Genomic DNA, 23,023 nt, shown 5'->3' on the forward strand with positions numbered 1-23,023 from the left:
AAAAGTGACTAGAATTTATGGATTCTGGAGAAAATAGATCTTCAAATAAAACATGGTTTCTTACTTTGGCAATTTAGAAAGTTAAATAATTTTAAAGGATGTGGTCATGTGGAAAAGAGCCTACAGATAAAAAGTACTTGGGGATCAGGAAGGCATCTGATTGATCATTAAATGTAATATTCCTAGGAATGTAAAGTTTATGTGGTTTTGAAAGGCTTTCAAAGTGCATGGATGAAAATTAGATTAATAACAAAAAAAACCCCAGCATCAGTAGGGTTATGTTTGCCTACTCAGAGGCAACTTAATTACAAATTACATTCTTGGAATAATCAATATAACTTAGTGTTGGTGATTTTTTTTTTTTCTGCATGAACTACTAAATTCTGTGTCATCAAAGATAAGTTTAAGCATATAATCCTGTATTATACAGATTTCCCCCCATGAGGGAGGTTTATGTTTTCATGTTTGGGAAAAAAAGAACTTAAGATAAAAAGGATGATGAGTGACTTTCACGATTAGAAGTAAAGGGTAGATGCCAGATCACTCTGAAAAGAATCAGCAAGCACAATGATTGTTTAGAAAAGATGGAATGATAATTTTATAGGATAAAATATTGACCTTTTCTACTGCAAAAGAGGGGAAGGGAGGTAAAATACAGGTAAATGTGGAATTCTTCCAAAATAATGATAGTTATGTTGAATTAGACTACTAATACTTCTAAAAAGTTTGTGCATTTCCAGTCTTTTTCTCTGAGAATTGGGAAGCTTTAAAGTGCATTAAGAGAATTACAGGCACCATCAAATACCAACTTGACAGAATTCAGAAGAAAACAATCTGAAGCCTTATTTTTTAAGAAGGCCTTTACAAGATAAGGCAAATGTGTTTGAGTTGTTATATCTGGCCTTTAAATGAAGTGAAGGGTTCCATGATTACTTCATGTACTAATTAAAAGTTATTTTAAAACATGCTGTTGAAAATTGAGTAACAATGAGTAAATATCAAATGATACAACTTATTAATTCCCATGAGTTAAATACGCAGAAGATAAATTGGTACCAATACTGACTAAAAGCTGCTAAAGGAGGACTGCCTGGATACCTTGTATGCATTCACTGCAGATACTTTCATACACTGAGATTTAGTTCTGCAATTTTATGGCAAGTTAGATGAGCATCTCTGAATGAGCATTGCGTGACAGGAATCACAGACTCTTACTGGCTTTGGTGAAGAAGGCAAAGGCAGTTCGTTGTCAGAACAGGCATTACAGAAAATCTCCCCACAGTTTCTACAATGGTGCTATTAAATGAAAAATCAGAAAAAACTTGATGAATAAAATGAGAAGCCATTTTTGCACCAAGAGTTTTGAACTCATTTCCTACCTCCCTTACCTTTCTCTTAGAGAGTGAGAATTCCTTTTCACAAAGCTTACAATGTGTTGCTTCTTTGTCCTTCAGCCAGACCAGTCCCTGGTAGGAAAGAAAAGTATGAATGTAAATGCTTAAATTGGTAACACTAACAGTGAATGACGTGGAAACTTTTTTGCCCAAGGACATCTTACAGTAATAGAAATGTAATCTGAAGAATAGAAATAAAGAGGTTGCGGGGGTTGGTGTGGTTTGTTTTTTTTTTTTTTTTTTTTTTTTTTTTCCTGTTTTGGGGCTAGGGTATGGTAAAGCTCAGGGTGCTTTACCACTGAGTTACATATCAAGCCTCCCCCCCCATTTTTAGACAGGGTCTCACTGAGTTGCTCCGACTGGCCTCAAACTTAATCCTCCTGAGTCACTGAGATTACAAGTATGTGCCACCGTGCCTGTGCCTGGCTGCTCCCTGAATAAAATTTCTAACTGAAAAAAAAATTTTTTTTTCTGGTACTGGGGATTAAACCCAGGGCCACTTAAATATCAGGCAAACAATCCCATTTTACAGATGAGAAAACAAACTTCAGAGAGCGGAAGTTGCTGGCTTAAGGAAACAGCCACAAGCAAACCTAGACTACCAGGAGAAGAGTGAGCGTTTGCTCTTCAAATAAATGACTTTTCTGTCTAGTTCCAGAATGGTAGCCACTATTTCATGAAACACTGCCCTAGAGAAAAGTCTTGTAGATGAAAGATATTTGGAGAGAGGATATCCAGTATTTCTACAGTTAGAAAACTTCTGCTGCCATCCACCCAGCCAGCATTCACCAAACTTTCTGTGACCTTTGTGCCTTTCGTTTAAATATGGGGATACCAAACCTTACTGAAGACAAAATATATCTGCTATTTTTAAAAGGAAAAATGAGCAAATAGCCTATTGAATATTAAAAGTATGTAAACAACATGGAAGGCTATACCTCAAATCAAGACCCTAAATTTTACTTCCAGCTCACAGGTATTAAGGAGACAGGAACAAGTTTATTATCAGTTAAAATCTGTAATGTGGGAGACAGTATAGAAAAAGAAAAGCCATATAAATCCACGTACGTACATAGAAAAACTGGGAGAACTACATATTTTGTTAAAAATACACATGAAAAATAAAAGCAATGTACTGACTGAAAGTTTCAAAAGGGAGGAGAGTAATTAGGAAGCACACTAGGGTGACTAAGGTATGGATCATAAGCTAAAAAGAGTATGCGAGTATTTTACTATGTGCATTCTCTGTGTGTGATCTTACTTAACAATGAAAAGTTAATTTTGCAATTTTAATACTGGTTTGCACAACCATCCACGCACCCACCCATCTCCTATAGGCAGAAAAAAATGATTATTCAGTTGTTAAATCCTTATGAGTTATTGAAGAATGCATTGCCCAAAGGGAGTAACCCAAGAAAGATGTTATGGGATTCAGGCAATAGGAGCTCCCACACGGAAGGATAAAAGGCACGCCAAGAATAGCATCAAAGGGAAATTCAACAGGAGGAACCAAGCCAGACCTGAGCAGAACACAACTACAGGAAGGATGACTCCATGGGAAAAAAATGAAGTAACCACTTGCCTGAAAAATTTTGGCAATTTGAAAAGCTTTCTAAAAAGCATAGAGGTGTTCTAGAAGGTCTGAGAAAACTGATGTTCACAATGCAAATAATTTAAGAAGAGAAGCAATAATTAACTCGAAAGTTAATTAAAAAGTAGTTCCAGCCAGGCATGGTGGTCCATTCCTGTAATCCCAAGAGCTTGGGAGGCTGAGGCAGGAGGATAAAAGCCAGCCTCAGCAAAAGCGAGGCACTAAGCAACTCAGTGAGACCCTGTCTCTAATAAAATACAAAATAAGGCTGGCGATGTGTCTCAATGGTTGAGTGCCCTGAGTTCAATCCCCAGTACCACCCCACATCCCCCCCCCAAAATAATAGTTGCAGTCCTGTCTCCACAACTAAGCAAGACCCTCCGAAGGAAAAAAATGGGAACTAGGAATATGGTTTGGCTATAGAGCACCCCTGAGTTCAATCCCCAGTACCAAAGGAAAAAAGTAAAGAAACTACTGGAAGGACAGTGAAGAGAAGGCCACCGTGAAAGTGAGCAAAACTCATCCATCACATTAGTCAATAACTAGGTTTGAAATTGATAAATCAAGAATAAACAACATGGGACTGTGGTCGTGGCTCAGTGGTAGAACGCTTGCCTAGCATGTGTGAAGACTGGGTTCTTTCTCAGCACCACATATAAATGAATAAAGGTCTATAAACATCTAAAAATATTTTAAAGAATAAAACTTTTTTTTTAAAGTAAACAACATATACTGCATCTTATCTAGAAATATAGTTAGGCCGGAAGAAACAGGTAGAGGACTTAAAAGTAGATCCCTTTGGTTAGCAGGAACTAGGGTGGGTAAGGGCCCAGGGAGTGAAAAAAAGAGACCATTATTTTTTAATTCTATTTAGCACCGTTTTACGTCCATTTTCGTGTAACACTTTGAATTAAAATATAGGTAGGTGGTAGAGGTAGAAAGGTACCTATCACTGTTCTCTCCCAGATAGTATTTTATATGTTGTAAGAAGTGATTATCTTGAATTCAGATACATCCACAACCATATATATGGTGGTGGGGTGGGGCATCATACTAGTCATTTAACCCAAGGACAATTTACCACGAATCTACATCCGAAGTTCTTCCTGCTCTTTTTAATTTTGAGATAGGGTCAGGCTACTTAAGTTGCTGAGGCTGGCCTTGAACTTTTGATCCTCTTGTCTCAGCCTCCCAAGCCACTGGGATTACAGGCATTCATTACCATACCCAGTCAAAACCATATGTGGATAACTATACTAACCACTATTTCGTGTATTAACCTAGTCAATATTCATAGCAACCCCATGCAGAATGATAAGCCTGTTTCAGAAGAGGAAATAGGCTCAGTGAGGCTATGTGACTCAGTAAAAGCCAAAAACAGGATTTCATAATAAACTGACATTCAAGGATTCTTAAATTCAGAGGAATCTCACTGTTAGGCTACACTGTAGGAAAGTGGACAAAATTATTTCTAATGTCCACTTTCATCAGGAAGATCATTGTAATACTGGAGGTAAAGGGGAGCGCTCTATCTATTGTCCAAGATCCCCATTGTTTTTCAGTGCTGAGGGTCAAATCCAGGGCCTGACACATGCTAGGTCCATACCTCATCATTGAGCTACACTCTATCCCTAAAATATCTTAGATTTATACTAGGCTTTATTTACCTACTTTTGTAGTTTCACATACCTTCTTTCTTGAGGGAAACATTTTCTACTCACCTGCAATGCTTTGTTAGCTTCTTTTATATCTTCTATTTTAAGTTTGGATCTAAAAGATTACAAACAGGTCCAAATATCAGTACACATTAAAATATAAAATACCGTGTAATTCATTAGAAATGTATTGGTTTTACATGTTATGATTATATAAACTATATGACACAACTAATCTCCAGTGTGATATATTTTCTAAATGTCCTAAAGCAAAAATGAATTTTTAGATTTAAAACTTGTTTTTTTGTTTGTCTTTTGGTACTGGGGATTGAACTCAGAAGTGCTTTACCACTGAGCTACATCTCCACCCTTTTTATTTTTTATTTTGAGACAAGAGTCTCACTAAGTTGCTTAAGGCCTGAGTTTCTGCAGCTAGTCTCAAACTTGGAATCCATCTGCCTCAGCCTACTGAGTTACTGGGGTTACAGGCGTGCACCACTACACTTGACACCAGGTGTGGACGGTACATGCCTGTAATCCCACAATTTTGGAGGCTGAGGCAGGAGAATCACAGTTTGAGGCCAGCCTCAACAATTTAGGCCCTAAAAAAATTCAGGGCGTACCCTCAGTAGCTCAGTGTGGTACACTGAGCTATATCCCCAATGCTTTTTATTTTTTGAGACAGGGTCTTTCTTAATTGCTAGGGCTGACCTCAAACTTGGCAGTCCTCCTGTCTCAACCTTCCAAATTGCTGGGATTACAGGCATATGCCACTATGACCAGTGGTTTAGTCACTTCTAAAGGTCTCAGAGGTAGTAAGAGGGAAGCCAGAATCCAAAGCCTGGTCTCTGTAACCTCCAAAGACCAATTGCTAACCTATATATAAAGTTCAGGAGATAAAGAAGTGTTACAGAATGAAATATACAGAACACATATTAGTGATACTTTTCTACCTAATGAAAATACATGTAATTAAATTCAGTTTATAAAAAGCAATATTTACCTACATCCCAATACCCGGGGATAATTTTCTCTACATGTCTATGAGTTGGTGTGTGTAAGTATTTACATGGAATCATTACCTACAGTTTTCCATAACTAGTTTTTTTTTTCTTCCTAGCAAGGTATTCTAAACAGCTAAAGGCTACTGGTTGTTACTAAGTATCTACCTCATCATTATGTTAAATGGTTACATGGTATGTACCATAAAAAAGGATACGAAAGTTCATATAATTATCTACTGTTGAACTTTCAACTTGTTTCAAATTTCTCTCCACAAAAGTTCATTAAAGTGCAAGGTGCAAGCTCTACTTCTCTATAGTCCCAGATACTTAGAAAGCTGAGGCAGGATCACAAAAACCCTAAAATGAAAATTGAAATGGTAGGGCGGAGGATGTAGCTCTATGGTAAAGCACCCCAGGTTTAATCCTTAGTACTCTGGGGAGGGGCTGAGGCAGAAGGATCCCAAGTTCCAGGCCAGCCTCAGCAACTCAGCAAGGCCCTGAGCAACTCATTGAGATGCTGTCTCAAAATCTTTAAAAAAAAAAAAAAAGGGGGTGGGGGGGAGGTGGGACTCAGTGATATGGCTCAGTGATAAAGTATCCCTGGGTTCAATCTCCAGTACAAAAAAAAAAAAAATTCTGACCCTAAACTTGTGCTACCCATGATTTAGGAACTGTGATCTCAGAAGTAACAAAGGAAAACTGATAAATGGTTGCCTGTAAAAACTGAGATATCAACAAGGGAAAACATACCACAAGTTGATAGTGACAAACTAGGATTAAAAAATGTACTGTGTACAATTAATTTTCAAAGATCCCATGAATAATCCAAAAATTGTACAACATATGAATAAGCACTTTACCAAAAATAAACTACAAATAGGAATGGAACAAAAATAAGATGCTCAACCTCTCAGCCTGGCTCACAATTAAAGAAATCTGAATTAAAATAGGATTTTTTAAAAATAAATGTAGGGGGCTGGGGAGATAGCTCAGTTGGTAGAGTGCCAAGCACAAGGCCCTGGGTTCAATCCCCAGCACCGCAAAAATAAATAAATAAATAAATAAATAAAAATGTAGAAGATGTTTACAACAGTACTTACAAAACAAAACAAGTTTGACATTGCACAATATTCACATGCACCAGGAAAAATATAACATATCCTTTTCTCTGGTACCTGGAATTGAACTCAGTGGTGCTTAACCACTGAGCCACATCTCCAGCCCTTTTTTACATTTTATTTAGAGACAGTCTTGCTAAGTTGCTGAAGCTGGTCTTGAACTTGCCTCAGCCTCCTGAGTGCTGGGATTACAGGCATGTGTCACTGGGCCCAGCTTTCTAACACATAAGTAAAACAAAACTACAAAAGAACAAGTATAATATGGAACTAGGTTAGGTATGCAAGCTAAGAGAATAATTCAGTAGTCAAAATAACACTTGAAAATCCCTTCATAGCTCATAAATTCAGTTATAGATTGTGTAGTACATCTAACCTGTGCAGTAATATTCCTGCAAACTAAAATTTGAGAAGCAATGACCCAGATTAAAGTAAATAACAAGGGTATGAATACAGCACTTAGATCTCCAAATGACCTCCCCTTTAATATAACTACAAAGTCTCAGGGACCAGGTGAAAAGTAATACACATTCCTTATTTTACTATTCCATTATGCTTTAATATTAAACTTGTATGATCTCAGTAAATGGACATTTTTTGTTTGTTTGTTTTCACTATTTAGACTAGAAGCATGGTGCCTGCACATGGAGGAAGCTCAATAAGTATCTGTCAAATATTGGGAAATAAAGTAATAAGCACTTAGCACAGGGTCAGGCTCAAAGGACTCAACAAATGGATGTCAGACTGAAATTGATCTCTTGCTTATCAGAAACAATACAGATTATTCTGTGAAAGCTACAGAAGTTAGACACAGTGGCACATGTCTATAATCCCAGCTCAGTGTTAAAAGCAAACCTGGGGTAATCCCCAGGACCAAGAAAATAAAAAGAAAGAAAAAAGAAAAGGTATAGAGATAAAAATTATCTATCTATAATGGTTCATGTATTTATCTTATATTTAAACCTCCCCCAGCCCTTGTTTATTTTGGGATAGGGTCTCACTAAATTGCTGAGGCTGTCCTCACTAAATTCGATGCTCTTTCTTTACCTAAACCTCCCAAGTAGCTGGGATTACAGGTATGTTTCACCACATGCAGCTGTATTTATTTAAACCTTTCTAATTGTTTTGAAGCCTCCATGAACCTTTTATAAGTATCAATAACTACTTAGTTGAAGGGAAAAAAAATTACTCGCTAAGTTTGTTGCCAAGTTCTTGAAGAGCTTGCTCTTGTTCACGATATATTTTTTTCAACTGCTGATTTTCATCCTGGAGGTTAAGGAACTCCTTCAAAACAATAAAAGACAGAAAATGTGATTTAAAAGAAATGAGCAACTTCACATAGTAGATGTATCATTAATTAGCACCCTTAAGCATTTTATAAAAAACAGAACTGTATCCAAACGTCTTTCCTAGCTGCTCTGTTAATCAACTACTTCACATTTTTCACATTTACTTAAATCTCCTTAATGATATTTTTGATGACAAATAGTATGGCCTGTTTTCCTTGTATAAATATGAACTGTGTCTAAATAATCTTTAACACAAGACAACATTTGCTGGGCATGGTGTTGCCCGCTTGTAATCTCAGCAACTCAGTTGACTGAAACAGGAGGATTGCAAATTTGAGGTCCACCATGGCAATTTAACAAGTCCTTCTCTCAAAAAGGTTTGGGTATGCAGCTTAGTGGTAGCGTGATCCTGGGTTCATTCCGTAAGTATCAAAAATAAATTTTAACATAGGTGAACATTTGTCACGATATAATATTTAAAGTTTTACCACATTTACTTTTTTAAGACTAGTGATTTGTTGGGTCTCATTTCTAAGATGAGATAAGGCATCTTTCTCCTTTTGAAGATCTTCCTGCAAAGTCTGTCTCCATTCCTTCTCAATCTTCAGATCAGTTTCCAGTTGAATCCTTAAATGACAAATGATACACAGAAGCTCAGTACTACTTCTTATGTAACAGTTCTATGTATTCCTTAATACAAGCATCTTTTTAATTTTGCCTCTTTGGAGCACTTCTTCCGTTGTTTTCCTTTTTCTTTCTTTCTTTTTTTTGTAACAGGGATTGAACCCAGGGCTCAGGGGCGTTTAACCACAAGCCCCAGCCCCAGCCCTTTTTTATTTTTTATTTTGAGACAGGGTCTTCCTAAATTGCACTAAACTGCTGAGGCTTGAACTTGCAATCTCCCTGCCTCACCCTCCTCAGTTACTGGAATTATAGGTGTTTGCCACGATGTCTGGCTTCATTTTCGTTCATAAGTATCTTTTGGTAAACAAATTCAGCACAGGTTTTTTTGTTTGTTTGGTTTTGTTTTCCTTAAACAATACTGGCAATTGGACCCAGAGCTTTGCACATACTAGGCAAGTGCTCTACCATTGGGCTACATCCCCAACACCAGTACAGGAGTTTTCTGAACACAGAGTATCTATTCATTTGCCAGCCACAAAAAAATAATTGTCAAACAATTTATGTCATTTTGTCTGTAACTATGGAAAATGTTTTCAAAGGATATATACCATACTATTAAAACTTCTTACATTTTGGGTATGCAACTAAGGGGAGCAATGTGGGGTTTTAATTGTTTTTATTTGTGCCATGTGAAAATTTTTACAACAAACAAAAGGATTATTCTGATATGATAATTACTACAATTGTTAAATGAAATAACAGTAACAGCAAAATGGTTTGGATGTGAAGTGTCCCCCAAAAGCTCACATGTGAGACAATGCAGGAAGGTTCAGAGGAGAAATGATTGGGTTGTAAGAGTCTTAACCCAATCAGAGAATTAATCCCTAATGGGATTAATTGAAGTGGTAGGGTGTGGCTGGAGGAGGTGGGAATTGGGTCATGACTATGAGGTATATATTTGTATCTGGCAAGGGAATCCCTGTGCTTCCTGATGATGCAAGCTGCTTCCCTCTGCCATGCTCTTCCACCATGATGTTCTGCCTCACCTTGAGCCCCAAGGAATGGAGCTAGCCTTCTATGGACTAAGACCTCGGAAACTGTGAGCCCTTAACTAAACCTTTCCTGTTCTATAATTGCGCTAGTCAAATCATTAGTCACAGCAGCGATAAAGCTGACTAAAACATCCACCCTGGTGCAAAGTGCTAATTTGCAGATAACTGTTAGAAGCTGACCAGCTGCAAGATAGATCTAAGAACAGGCTCGTTCTCATCTGAAAGCATTCCTCTATCATTCTAACAACACCTGCTAGCTAGCAAGACAAAAGTAGTTGAAGTATTACATTTTTTTTATTTGTTAATTATTGGTAATGGGGAATGATCCCACGGCACTTTATTACTCAGGTGCTCCTCAGCCCTTTTTTAAATTTTGAGACAGGGTCTCAGTAAGCTTAGCAAGACCCAATGCTCAAAATTTTAAAAAGGTGGGGAGCTGAGCATGTGGCTTAGTGGTTAAAACTCCTGGGTTCAATCCCCACTACCCAAAATAAATAAATTAATAAATTAATTAAAAGGGAAGCCAGGTGTGTTAGTGCACGCCTGTGATCCCAGTGACTCAGGAGTCTTGAGGCAGGTGGATCTCAAGTTGGAGGCCAGCCTCAGCAACTTACTAAGATCCTGTCTCAAAAAGTAAAAAAGAGCTGGGGAAGTAGCTCTATGGTAAAATCCTGTGTTCAATCCCCAGTACCTCTTAAAAAATAAAAATAAAACAAAACTGTACATGATCCTAATTCTCAAAAACAAAAATATACTGATGTATACCAAAAAATTATGAGAATAGTATTAAAGTGCTATCTATGGTTTTTACTTTTCCATGCTTTTCCATGTTTTCTTATATTTTGGCCAAGAGCATGAACTCTTTTCATAATCAGAAACTGATAAAAGTTATTTCCATATTAGAATATTCTATTTAGAATTCATTTTTCTCTAACAAAGTTTCAACTTTGATGCCCATTCCTATACATACAGTTCCAGTGTCAGGGATTTCCTTGGTCTCCAAATTGAACTTTTGTTTTGTTTTGTACCGAGGATTGAACCCAGGAGCACTTAGCCACTGAGCCACATCCCCAGCCCTTTTTATTTTGTTATTTTGAGACAGGATTTCATTAAATTCCTGAGGCTGGCTTTTAACTTGCAATTCTTCTGCCTCCATCTCCCGAGCTTCTGGGATTACAAGTGTGCTCCACCACACCTGGTGAACTTAGCATTTTATTTAATTTATTTATTTTTTATTTTTATTTTTGCAGTGCTGGGGATCGAACCCAGGGCCTCATGCTTGCAAGGCAAGCACTCTACCAACTGAGGTATCTCCCCAGCCCCTTGGTCTCCAAATTATTAACATGTTCATGCCCCCCAAAAGGGCACCAACTTTGAGACAAAATTAAAAGTTTCACCAGTGACAGACATATCTCTGCAGCTACACCTAGGTCTCAGTAGTTAGTTTAGCCTTACAAAGAAAGGGGCAGGTAGCATTGTTTGGGTCATCCTTTGGGCAGGGATCAAGTAACTATCATTGCAGAGTAAGTTTTATAACATTACAAAATAAATATCCATTTTGTCTTACATGCTTTTGTCAAACACTAGAAAGGTGATTTAATAACAGTACCAGGATTTCAATGCTATATTCTACTAATTGGCAAAGTGTCCCATCTTGGTTTTTGTGTTTTTATTTGGCAAAACACAGGAACTTAAAGCCCTTGGCACAGCTACTAAACTTGCAACATGAACGCTCCTTGTGATTTTTATTGTCAAAGGACGTCCTGAAAAGTACTATCCTTTTTTCTTTTTTCTTTTTTTTTAAATGTTTTTATAGTATTGGGGGGTGGGGCCGAGGCGCAGCGGGCAACCCTCGGTACCCTTGCGAACATGGCGCTACCAGTGGCACGGAGCATGCTAGCTGCGTCCTGCAGCCTGCATGTAGGCCCGGTGCCCGCTGTGCTCCGCTGCGCACTACGCACAGAACCGGCTCTGCTCTCTTTGCGTAAATTCAAAGAGAAACATGAATAGGTAACTACAGAAAATGGTACTGGAACAGTGGGAATCAGCAATTTTGCCCAGAAAGCTCTGGGAGATGTTGTTTACTGTAGTCTGCCTGAAGTTGGGACAAAATTGGGGGAGGGGGGATGAATTTGGTGCTTTGGAAAGTGTGAAAGCTGCCAGTGAACTCTATTCTCCTCTAACGAGAAGTAACTGAAATTAATGAGGCACTCGAAGAAAACCCAGAGCTTGTGAACAAATCTTGTTATGAAGATGGTTGTCTGATAAAAGATGACACTGACCTGAAACTAGATGACCTAATGAGTGAAGAAGCATATAAAATATTTGGAAAATGTATTGAGTGAAAATGGCACCCTAAGTAAATTAGTGTGGAATAACTTCAGCAGTTGTCTTAAATTAGTGGTAACAGACTTAAGAAACTACTCTCCACACTGCTAGTGGAAGAAGATACCCCTTAACTTCCCAATGACTGCAGATAAACACAATATGCATCTTTTTTACATTTCCTTATGATTTTTAAAATAGGCTTTAGCCTCTGATATCAGAATTCATGAAATTATCTGTGGTAAAAACTATTTATGAAAAACAGGTGATTCAAGGATAATCTTGTTATAAGCCTTATAGAATATTGTAACTTGCTTACATCCATCCCTGGATTTGAGTTAATATACCTAACGATCTTACCATTGGAGAAAACTGGGCGTGGAGGAAAGTGTGTGTCATATAGGGTCAGAAGAACAATACTGTCTTAATTTTATAATATACTGCATTTGCTGGTGTTATTTTTATACACTGAAACAATAGCTTGTAATAAAATAAAATATTCAACTTCACTAATTTTTTGTTTTGTTTTGTTTTACAGTACAGGGAACTGAATCCAGAAGCACTCTATCGCTGAACCCTTTTTATTTTGAGACAGAGGCTCTCTAAATTGCCCAGGCAGGTTTTGAACTTGTGATCCTCTTGCCTCAGATTCTCAAGTAGCTGGGATTACAAGCACGTAATGGCCAGATGGTGGGTTTCAGTTGACAGTTTCACAAAGTACAAAAGATACAAGTTTTCAACCAAGGTAATATTTTCTGGCCTAAAGCTTTATTCTACATATTAATTCCTCAAAATATTATTTTTGTGGCATATTTAAAAGGAGGCTGAAGCAGTAGGATAGCAAGTTCAAGACCCGCCTCAGCAACTTAGTGAGATCCTGTCTCAAAGTAAAAAATAAAAAGGGGTGGAATGTAGATCAGTGAGTGGTAAAATGCCCCTGGGTTCAATCCCCAGCATTGCTTTAAAAAAAAAAAAGAAAAAGAAAAAAAAAACTGGTTCCAGACAATTAAAAACCCCTAGATATTATATAAAACAGACATAAGAAAACTCAGAAAGAGAGAGAGAAGGCAAATGAGCTGGGAAACCCAGGATTCAAGGAACAATATGGTAGTGAGTTTCCTGAGGTTTCTATTTGTCTGCAGATAGTACAGCTTAGATGTCAAAGACTTCAACCCATACATAACCACCTATACGCACAGACAAGAAAAGCAAAACAAAAGAAACTTCAAATGAAGCATGTTGTCCTACCAGAGGTCTGAGAAAGAGACAGTCTAACAAGATAGAAACTTTTTTGACAATGAATGCTTCATTCTAGCAAAACACTAAAGGGATGGGGGGGAAGCATGGCCTCCCCCAATCCCCTATCAGCAAAGTCTGAGTAGGAAGCCTTGATTTCTACCTATACCCTGCTCTGGTAGTAGAGAATGCCAGAAGGGGAAGCCAAGCTGTAATGAGGTATCCTTCCCCACCTACCACAATGTTATCAGTGGAAGCCACAGAAGAGAGCCTGGAACTTTTATCCCCATACAATAGTAACAAGGCATTTCCTCCTACCCCCGTGTCAATGAAAATCAACTAGGGAGTCTACAGTTCTATCCCTGACCAGTGATAGCAAGCCATTTCTCCCTTTGTCCTTAGCACCACGTCAGCAGGAACCAGAGAGAGGGCCTCGACCTCCACTCTTACCTAGTGGTAATAAGTTGCCAATCCCTTCTCCAATGTGAGTAGAGGCTGAATGGAAAGCCTACATATTTCAATTCCCACCCAGCAGTTACTGGGTATCTTTTTCCAACCCTCTGGAATGGTCCTGGGCTATCACCCCTACTTGGTATAAAGGATTGCTGCTAATACAAATGTAAACAAAATCCAGAATGTCATAATATCCAAAGTATTCAAGATGTAACTGAAAAATATCTGTTATACAAAGCCCCAGAAAATCTCAGCTCAAATGAAAAAGAATCAGCAGATGCCAATATGTCAATGAGAATTTTAAAGCAGTCATGATGGAAATGCACCTATGACCAATTATACTTTTGAGAATAAGAAGTCTTATTAAAGAGAGAGAGAAAAAGATGATATAGAGTCAAATAGAAATCTTAGAACTGAAAAATACAATAATCTCAAGAGAAGAATAAAGATGATGAAGAAAGAATGAATGAACATGAAAACAGAACAAATCAAATTACCCAATTTGAGTATCAGAAAATAGACTGGGTCAGGAGGAAGTCTCAGGGACCTTGGGCATATGAAGAAAAAGTCCACAGTGGTGCACACCTGTAATCCCCGGTACAGGCAGGAGGATCACAAGTTCAAGGCCAGCTTGGGCAATTTAGCAAGACCATGTCTTAAAATTTAAAATTTTTTTGTAAAAGGGCTGGGAATGTAGCTAATGAAACGACCTTCAGAAATTAAAGTAAAATAGAATGTGTTGCCAATGGACTGACCCTAAAAGAATTAACTGGCAATAAACCTAAAAAAAATTTACTGCTAACAGACCTACCCAAAAAGAATGGCTAAGAAAAATACGGATTCAAAAAAGGAAACTTGGAACTTCGGGAATGAAGAAATGAAGAAAGAACAAGGGAGAGGAGAAAAAGAGGGAGAGAAAAAACAATGACTTTTTAAAGTTAATTATGTTTAATGGTTGAAATTGGTATGATTCTCAATATATAGAAAAGCAATATTTAAAGTGAATCATAAAGGAGAGATTGTTAAAAAGACAAAATCACTACAGAGAAATCAAAATGAAATTCTCACATTCACATAACTCATGAGAAGGCAGAAAAACAAACAGAGGAATGACAAACAGGAAAAACAAAACAATAAAATGACATTTAAGGGCTGGGGAGATAGCTCAGTCGTAGAGTGCTTGCCTTGCAAGCATGAGGCCCTGGGTTCGATCCCCAGCACCGCAAAAAAAAAAATGACATTTAAGCTTCAGTAAATCAATAATTAACACTAAATGTAAAAGGACTAAATAGATTGTAAAGACTGAGTTGGCAGGGTTGATTTTTTTAAAAATGATTTTGGTATCTATATGAAACTCACTTCAATATAAGATAAAGGTGGGCTGAAAGTTAACTGATGAAAAAAATGCAAGCATAAATCAACAAAGTAAGAATGGCTATTTTAATACCTAAAAAAGTAAACTTCAGAGTGAAGAAAATTACCAAAGAGACAAAGGAGTATATAACATAATGACCAGAAGGTCAATCCACCAAGAAGACAGCAATCCTAAATGTATGAGTAGCAAAAACACAGCTTCAGAATAAAGCAAACACTGATAGCACTGAAAAAAGAAATATGTAAGTCCACAATTATAATTGGGTATTTCAACAATCCCAGTACCAAAAAGGATGAAAAAAGAAAATGCATTGAAGGGCTGGAGGTGTAGTTCAGTGGCAGGGTGCTTGCCTAGCCTGTGCAACACCCTGAGTTTCATCCCCAGAGCACCCCCCCCCAAAAAAAAAAGAGAGAAAAGAAAATGCATTCAAAACACCTAACTACTGAACATTATACATTAGCAACTGTAGAGTATGGGTTGTTTGTTCTCATGATGGCATGACTGACTATGAGTTGTGGCTCACTGCCACTGCTCGGCATGGTGAGAGAGCATCACACCTCATGTCACCAGCCTAGGAAAAGATCAAAACTCAAAGTACACTTTCAACAGAATGCATATTGTTTTTTCACCATCATAAAGTTAAAAAAAAAAATCACAAATTGGGGCTGGGGAGATAGCTCAGTCGGTAGAGTGCTTGCCTTGCAAGCACAAGGCCCTGGGTTCGATCCCCAGCACCCCCCCCCCCAAAAAAAATCACAAATTGAAATGCTAAGTTGGGAATCATCTGTAATTGATAGAATTACTAGACAAAAAAATCAGCAAGGATCCAAAGGATCTGAAGGCAGCTTAGAAACACATCATATATGATGTGGTCTTGTTTCAGTGATCTGTTAACGTAATACAAAGATCTCTATTTTTCATTGTTTGCTTTTAATAACAAAAGTGGTATACATATTTACTGGGGGGGGAAACACTGATGTTTATAAAATAAAAACTAAAATGCAACCAGGTGTTGCAGTGCACACCTGTAATCCCAGCAATTTGGGAGGCTGAGGCAGGAGGATCACAAGTTCAAAGACAAACTCAGCAACTTAGTGAGACTCTGTCTCAAAAACTTTTTAAAAAGGGATAGGGACTGGGGATTTTTTTTTTTTTTTTTTTTTTTTTATCAGAGCTGGAGATTGAAACCAGGGCCTCATGCATTCTAGGCAAACACTCTTCCAGGGAACTACATTCCCAGCCCAATATATTTTTTTAAATGAACATATTAGTCAGTGTCACTGGATAAATAAAAACATTGGTATTCTACCATATGTGCAAAAAAGATCTGGGTGGGTGGATTATGTTAATATAGTTTTTGTTTCCACGAGCAAAATACTCACAGCTGTTTCTCCTTTTGAGAGATTTGTTTCTGCAGACTGTCAGATTTACTCAGACACTCTTGTAGATATTTCTCATCCTCATCTTCAGCTTCCATTTGCGCCTTCTCTGCTTGCTGCAATCTGGTGTAATTCAAATCAACTTTGGGTAAAACTGAGGCTAGAACTAGGGTGTAAAAGGGTGAAGAAGACAAATAAAAGAAAAATGGGGAAATAGAAACATTTCTAAATGAAAACAAAGTTTGGGGAAAAACTCACAAACTCAAACGTGAAAGAGCCACACAATGTCTAGAAACTGTTTTGTGGTTTTTTTTTTTTTCAATACAACATATGATATGCCCAGAATACTATCTTCAAATTTGTTTTATTTCTTGTTCATAATTAACAATGCAAAGCAATACAGTCTTTACCATTTATCTAGAGCATAATGAATCGATAGGTATGTTACTGCCTTTTTACAAAACCATGGAAAGTATAGTACTTATGTCTATACAAGGTGAAGAAGCAACCTGCTGTATGTTATACTAAGATGTGTATGCCAGGAATCAAGTGTGCTATGGGGCCAAGAGCAAAGACCTACAATAACTCCAAATAATAGTCCTTCCTACAGGTCTTTATGCATTTACTAAATAATGCAAAGCTGTATTATATGTGTGTAGGTGTGTATGTATTTAAGATTCAAAAAGAATTTAGTGCTAGTTGGCACCATTCTCTAGAGATCATTTGTGTTCCTCACCATAAATATTAAACATTAGCTAAAAACGTGATTTTCAATTTTTCCTGTTTTTATTTGTAAGTCATTGCTTCTCCCCAGACATAGCTCCACTCCTTACGTCCCTTGGCCATCAAGATTTTTGACACTTTGACTTCATTATTTTGTAAGAAAATATTTCTCAAGATTCAAGGGCATTAACTCCTTGTAGGGAATCACAAGAGAAATTTCTGTTCAACTAACCAAAAACCTTGCCTCTTCCTTTCTAGAGCCTTAAAGGCTCTTTAAGAGCCTTAAAATCATACTAACAGGGCAACCCTCACATTTCAGGAGTATAAATGCTGCTTCCAAGGAAAAGAGAGTAACATTAAGTTATCTCTTAGTTTAATTTAAATTAAAATATTAAGGCAGTGGGGGTGGACCCAAGCTCTTCTCTAAGGATACAGAAAGTAAAATAAAAGTCAGAGTGAGGTAGGCCTTGAAATTGTGCTATCACAAAAAAGGGCTAGAGGGAACTGGAAAACTGAAATGCTAAAAGCACAGGATGATGGCCAATCTGGGTTATAAACTATTTTAAAACATATTTAAAAATCAGTAAGAGAGTCATTAGGCAAAGAGTGGGCCAATGGGGGAAAATATCTGTGCCAACATATAGTGAAACCAAAGGTTAACTTATTTTTAAACAATTTTTATATTTTCCATCAAAAAGTAGCTAAAAAGATAAAACTGCATTTGAAAATCCTGACCTCCAAATGGTCAATACTCAAATCAGCCCTTGTGCACAAGATTTGAGGAATGTATTTTGGGAAATCCAAGTGCACCTACTCTGCTTTATGGCAGTGTACTACCATAGCAGCTGACCAAGAAATGTACAGGGCTCCTAATAGCCTTTCAGAATACTTAATAGCATAAATTCTTTTCTATTTAATATATTATAAAATTGTGGGTTCTCTTTCAGTCTGTTTAAACACAAGTGGTTTTTCAGAAAGATATATCTTTGACCAGCTTGTACTGGTCCTGAGTGTCACTGCTGGCACATTTCACCAATGACATTGCAATCGTCCTAGTTTGAGTTAGCAAATCATTGTCACTTCATAATGGAATGGACAGAAATCAAAGACAGAAAAAGGTAATAAAGATGTCCAAAATGTAAAAATGGGGATAAAGAAAACAAAAAAGAAAAAAGAAGAAAGAGGATGTCAATAAAAGAATATTCATGTCAATAAAGCATTAATAGTTATGTTTTTTATAAATAGATTCAAAGAAAGCAATGATAAGACATATGTTGACATCAACATGACAGGGCAATGGAAATACATTACATTTTCCAACAATAAAAGTGAAAAATGCCAATATAAAACAATTCAATTTAAACAAAATTGTATCTTGGGTTGGGTTGAGGGTCCTAGCTCCAAGAAACAAACCTAAACTGCTAGTTCAGGTGCTTGATTTCAGATAAGGAGATGGTGAATGACAAAGAATATGACAATTCATATGCATGGAAATCAGGGATAATCCCACCATTGATTTTGTTCACTATTAGTTTTTTCCAGGTTTTTGTTTGTGTATGTTTTATGTAATAGATTGAACCACATGAAATTGCTGATATTAGGTCTTTAAAAAAAAATCTGCAAGACGGCAACTTCAAATGAATCAGCCCAATATAAAGCAACTTGATTCCATGCAACAACTAAAACAAAAATGCAAAATCCTGTTTAGCTTAAACAAAAAAGTGCTAATCTATATTTTCCTAATGATTTTTGTGGCAGGTGTCAGAGTTGAATAAAGAAAAAGGAGGGAAGAAGGAGAAAAAAGAAACTAGTACTGGAAATGCTGTACCTTTGTTCCAGCTGCCTCATGGCATTAGTAATTTTATTGGTTTTTTCTTCTAGTCGGGCAATTATCTCATTTTTTTCTTTCAAGCCATCTTCACAACCCTTTTTACAAAAACATAAAGCCACAGTGGTTTTCATTTTTAAACCTGAGTGTTTATGCTTCCTACAGCATTTTGCAATGGGATTGTTAATTTTAAATGAGCAGGATTAATTTATACATTAAAATAATGATATAAAATAGTGCTATGATATAAAATAGTGCTACTAGTATTCATTTAAAATTTAAAAAAAGTTCAAACTTCAATATTTTTGGAAGACAATAGGATAAATTCATGTGAACAGGCAGTTTTAAAAAATTAATTAAATTGTAAAGGACTTTTGGCAACAAGTCTACTTAATAGCAATATCACCACTCTATTAGAAAATTCCAACTATGATAGCAAAGCAATCAAAATTTCAATCAAAATGAAATCTTCCTCAAGACTAGTGTATGAAAAAGTTTACCAAAGTATATTACACATTTAGATTTGAGAGTTTTTCCAAAAGATTTAAACTCAATACTAGGAGTCCGTGGTATAGAGTATGTGTTTGTTTGTTTGTTTTTGCGGTGTTGGGGATTGAACCTAGGGCCCACTGAGCTATATCCCCAGCCCTAGAGTATGTGTTTAGCATACGTAAGGCCCTGGGTTCAATCCCCAGAGCCCAGCATGCACACATACACACAGAAACAAACAAATTCAGATAGGTTATATTTAATTTGTTCCTCAATATTTTCATTACCTTTTTTTTTGGGGGGGGTGGTACTGGGGTTCAGCACCTCTGGGTTCAATCCCCTGTACCCTCAAAAAATAAAAAATAAATAAAAACCAAACCTTTCTTATAAATGTTTGTCTTAATTTTTATAAAAAGAAATTGGGCTGGGGATGTAGTTCATTGGCAGAGCATTTGCCTAGGACATGCACAAGGCCCTGAGTTCGGTTCCGAGCAATGTGAAAAAGGAAAAGAAAGATAAAGAAAAATTGCAAGAATTGAAGAACATTCTTTACCTGTAACTTTTGATACATCTCTATGTTAATTGCTTTAACCTCCTCTAGTTGTTGTCGAAGGCCAATTAGAGTATCTTGTTTCTCATGGATATCTTTCTCCAACAACTTCATGGCAAGTTCAATCTCATGTTTCATACTAACTTGTACTGATAGTTCATTCTCCACATCCTGCAATTTAAACATATTTTCAATTCACATGCCACTTCAAGATATCAAAATCACATACAGGACAGTAAATAAGATCAGGAAAGATTTACCATTCTATTCCTTGTAAGTCCACTAAAAAGAATCAACCAGGTCTATAACAACATAATTTTAAGTATTTTAAAATGTCTTTTTTGCTAAAATGAAAATATCTTTTGGGTTGGACTTGTGGCTAAGTGGTTAGAGCACTTGCCTAGCATGTGCAAGGCACTGGGTTCAATCCTGGGCACCACATAATTTAAAAATAAACAAAGGTATTGTGTCCATCTACAACTGACAAAATATTTAAGAAGAAACAAAAAGAAAATATCTTCTATATTCTGTTAATTATTCTGTTAATCATCATTAGTCCAATAGTTTAAGAATATTTTTATGCCTCATAAATTCAGCATTAATTTTACTTAATAAAAGCTACTGAAGTAGCATGTACAAGTAAAGACCAAAGATAGCTCAAAACAAGTTAATTTTTTAAAGAATTTTTGTCAGATTAAGAAACTTCCTAATTTTATAAACAGTAAAAGGGGACAGAAAAGCTGGCAAGAGTCTCTTTTTGACCTCGATAGTGGTTATAGATGTACTTGTATTCATTAGGCTGTACATTTGTTTTTTTCTGCACATTTCCCAATTTCAAAGACTAAAAAACAGTTAATTTTAAATATGACTTTACCAATATTTGCATATTTCATTCTATTCTATTTCATTTATTGCAATGTCAGTCACAACTCATTTATTTTATAACCATAGATCATAACTCACAGTTTCAAAAATGCTAATAGAGTGGGAATTTAAAGACTGAGAACATTAAGGGGGTGAATTTGCTATTCCACATCAAAGACTGAAATATTCAAAATGGTATTTGCTTGAGGGTAAATTAGTCCCAGGATTTTGTTAATTAACTTTAATGTAAGCTACCTGTCGTAACTGAGATTCATCTCGAAGTTGCCTTCTGGCATCATTATACATCTCATCTAGCCCCTGCCGAGAATGCTTGTATGTTTGAAGTTCTGTTTCCACATCCACTTTGGTGACCTACAAAGGAAACAAACAACTTGTGTTTTTTTCATCATTATTGTTTTGTTTTGTTTTTTGGTGCTGGGGTCAACTGAGGAGCACTTTAATCACTGAGCTACATCTCTATCCCTTTATCTATCTATCTATTTATTTATATATTTATTTAAGGCAGAGTCTTGTTAAATTGCTAAGACTGGCCTCAAACTTGCCAACCTCCTGCCTCAGTCTCTTGGGTAGCTTGGATGACAAGCATGTGCCACCACACCTAAGAAAACAAACTTTTTATTCTATAATTACTACTATTAATACAGCATAGAAATACCTAGTCTAAGCAAAAGTCTGTAACAGTGGTAATTTCTGCCAAAGGAGGGTCTGGAAGCAGTCTATACTTACCTCTAGGTGCTGCTGTGTTTTCATTAAAATCATTTTATTTTCACTTCGTAATTGATGGTTTTCTTCTTGGAGTTTAATGATATTATTCTTTGCTATTGCTAACTAAAAATTATGAAAAAGGACAAGGAAAAAAGATTTTAAATATACTTGCTTTACAGGTTATATTCATGGTTACAAAACAGAAAATAAAATCCTAAAACTAGCAAAATGTCTCACATTTACAAAAACTTTCCTAAGAAAAATGTACTCTTTATTATTCCAAGATACCAATTAAAAATTATTTCCTCTTGTACTATTTCTACTATTTCCTTTTGTAGTTAAAACATATTAAGCTTATTTGTTAGGCTTATAACAAACACATTATGCTTACTGTAAAGTTTATAATATGTCAAGAATGTAGTATGTGAGCATTATATAAATATATATATTTAATTATTCATTAAATAAGATTATAAAGCCTTGTCTAAAGATACAAACATAAAAAAGAAAATTGTGCTATCATTGAAAATTAACAATATAACTGGGCATGGTGACTCACACCTGTAATCCCAGCAACTCAGGAGACTGACACAGGAAAATGGCAAGTTCAAAGCCAGCCTCAGCAACTTAGCAAGGCCCTAAGCAACTTAGTGAGACCCTGTCTCAAAGTAAAAAAGGCAACCAAGTTTGGTGGTGCACACCTGTAATCCCAGCAACTTGGGAGGCCAAGGCAGGAAGATCATGAATTCAAAGCAAGCCTCAGCAGCTTATCGAGACTCTGTCTCAAAATAAAATATTAAAAGGGCTGGGGATGTGGCTCAGTGGTTAAGTGCCTCTGGGTTCAATCCCCAGAACCAAACAAAATAATAATTAAAAATAAATTTAAAAGGACTGGGGATGTAGCTCAGTAGTAGAGAATCCCTGAGTTCAATTCCCAGTACCATACATACAACAAAAAGCAGAGGCACAAACTAGTAAGCAGCAATAATGGTCCCAATCAGGAGTCCAATCATCAACAGAAAGATTTTGAAATGCAATCATGTAAAGCATCAAGTACTCTACGGTTTGGAAAGAACAGGCCAGTTCTTTTTTTTTTTTTTTTTTTTTTTTTAGTATTTTTGGTTGTAGATGTACACAATACCTTTATTTTGTTTATTTAGTTTTATGTGATGCTGGGGATCAAACACAGTGCCTCACATGTGCTAGGTAAGCACTCTACCCCTGAGCCACAACCCCGGCCCCAAGAACAGGTCAATTCTTAAAGAATTAAGAATTTTAATTAACATGGAATATAGGATTCATAGTACTAATAACAAGCTTCTTCTTGCCTAAATAATTCTAAAAACAGGAA

The 23,023-nt window shown here is 36.5% G+C and overlaps 1 protein-coding gene across 4 annotated transcripts in view; it reads right to left on the bottom strand.

Moving 5' to 3' along the window:
* Nucleotides 1-305: 305 nt before the first annotated feature.
* Nucleotides 306-23,023, bottom strand: part of Rufy2 (RUN and FYVE domain containing 2) — a 38,488-nt gene continuing 15,770 nt past the window's right edge. For 3 of the 4 annotated variants that reach the window (XM_047553108.1, XM_047553109.1, XM_047553110.1), the window contains 10 exons: nt 21,694-21,795; nt 21,202-21,318; nt 20,086-20,253; nt 19,044-19,141; nt 16,496-16,615; nt 8,546-8,675; nt 7,949-8,043; nt 4,707-4,755; nt 1,389-1,466; nt 306-1,296 (listed from right to left, as the gene is read on the bottom strand). In XM_047553108.1, coding sequence (XP_047409064.1) covers nt 1,153-1,296; nt 1,389-1,466; nt 4,707-4,755; nt 7,949-8,043; nt 8,546-8,675; nt 16,496-16,615; nt 19,044-19,141; nt 20,086-20,253; nt 21,202-21,318; nt 21,694-21,795 — 1,101 coding nt within the window. In that variant the 3' untranslated portion in view covers nt 306-1,152. Of the gene's footprint in view, nt 1,297-1,388; nt 1,467-4,706; nt 4,756-7,948; nt 8,044-8,545; nt 8,676-16,495; nt 16,659-19,043; nt 19,142-20,085; nt 20,254-21,201; nt 21,319-21,693; nt 21,796-23,023 lie in introns of those variants that run through there. The other variant, XM_047553111.1, reaches the window with a different exon arrangement.

The sequence above is a fragment of the Sciurus carolinensis genome, chromosome 5, assembly GCF_902686445.1.
Source record: "Sciurus carolinensis chromosome 5, mSciCar1.2, whole genome shotgun sequence".
NCBI lineage: Eukaryota > Metazoa > Chordata > Mammalia > Rodentia > Sciuridae > Sciurus > Sciurus carolinensis.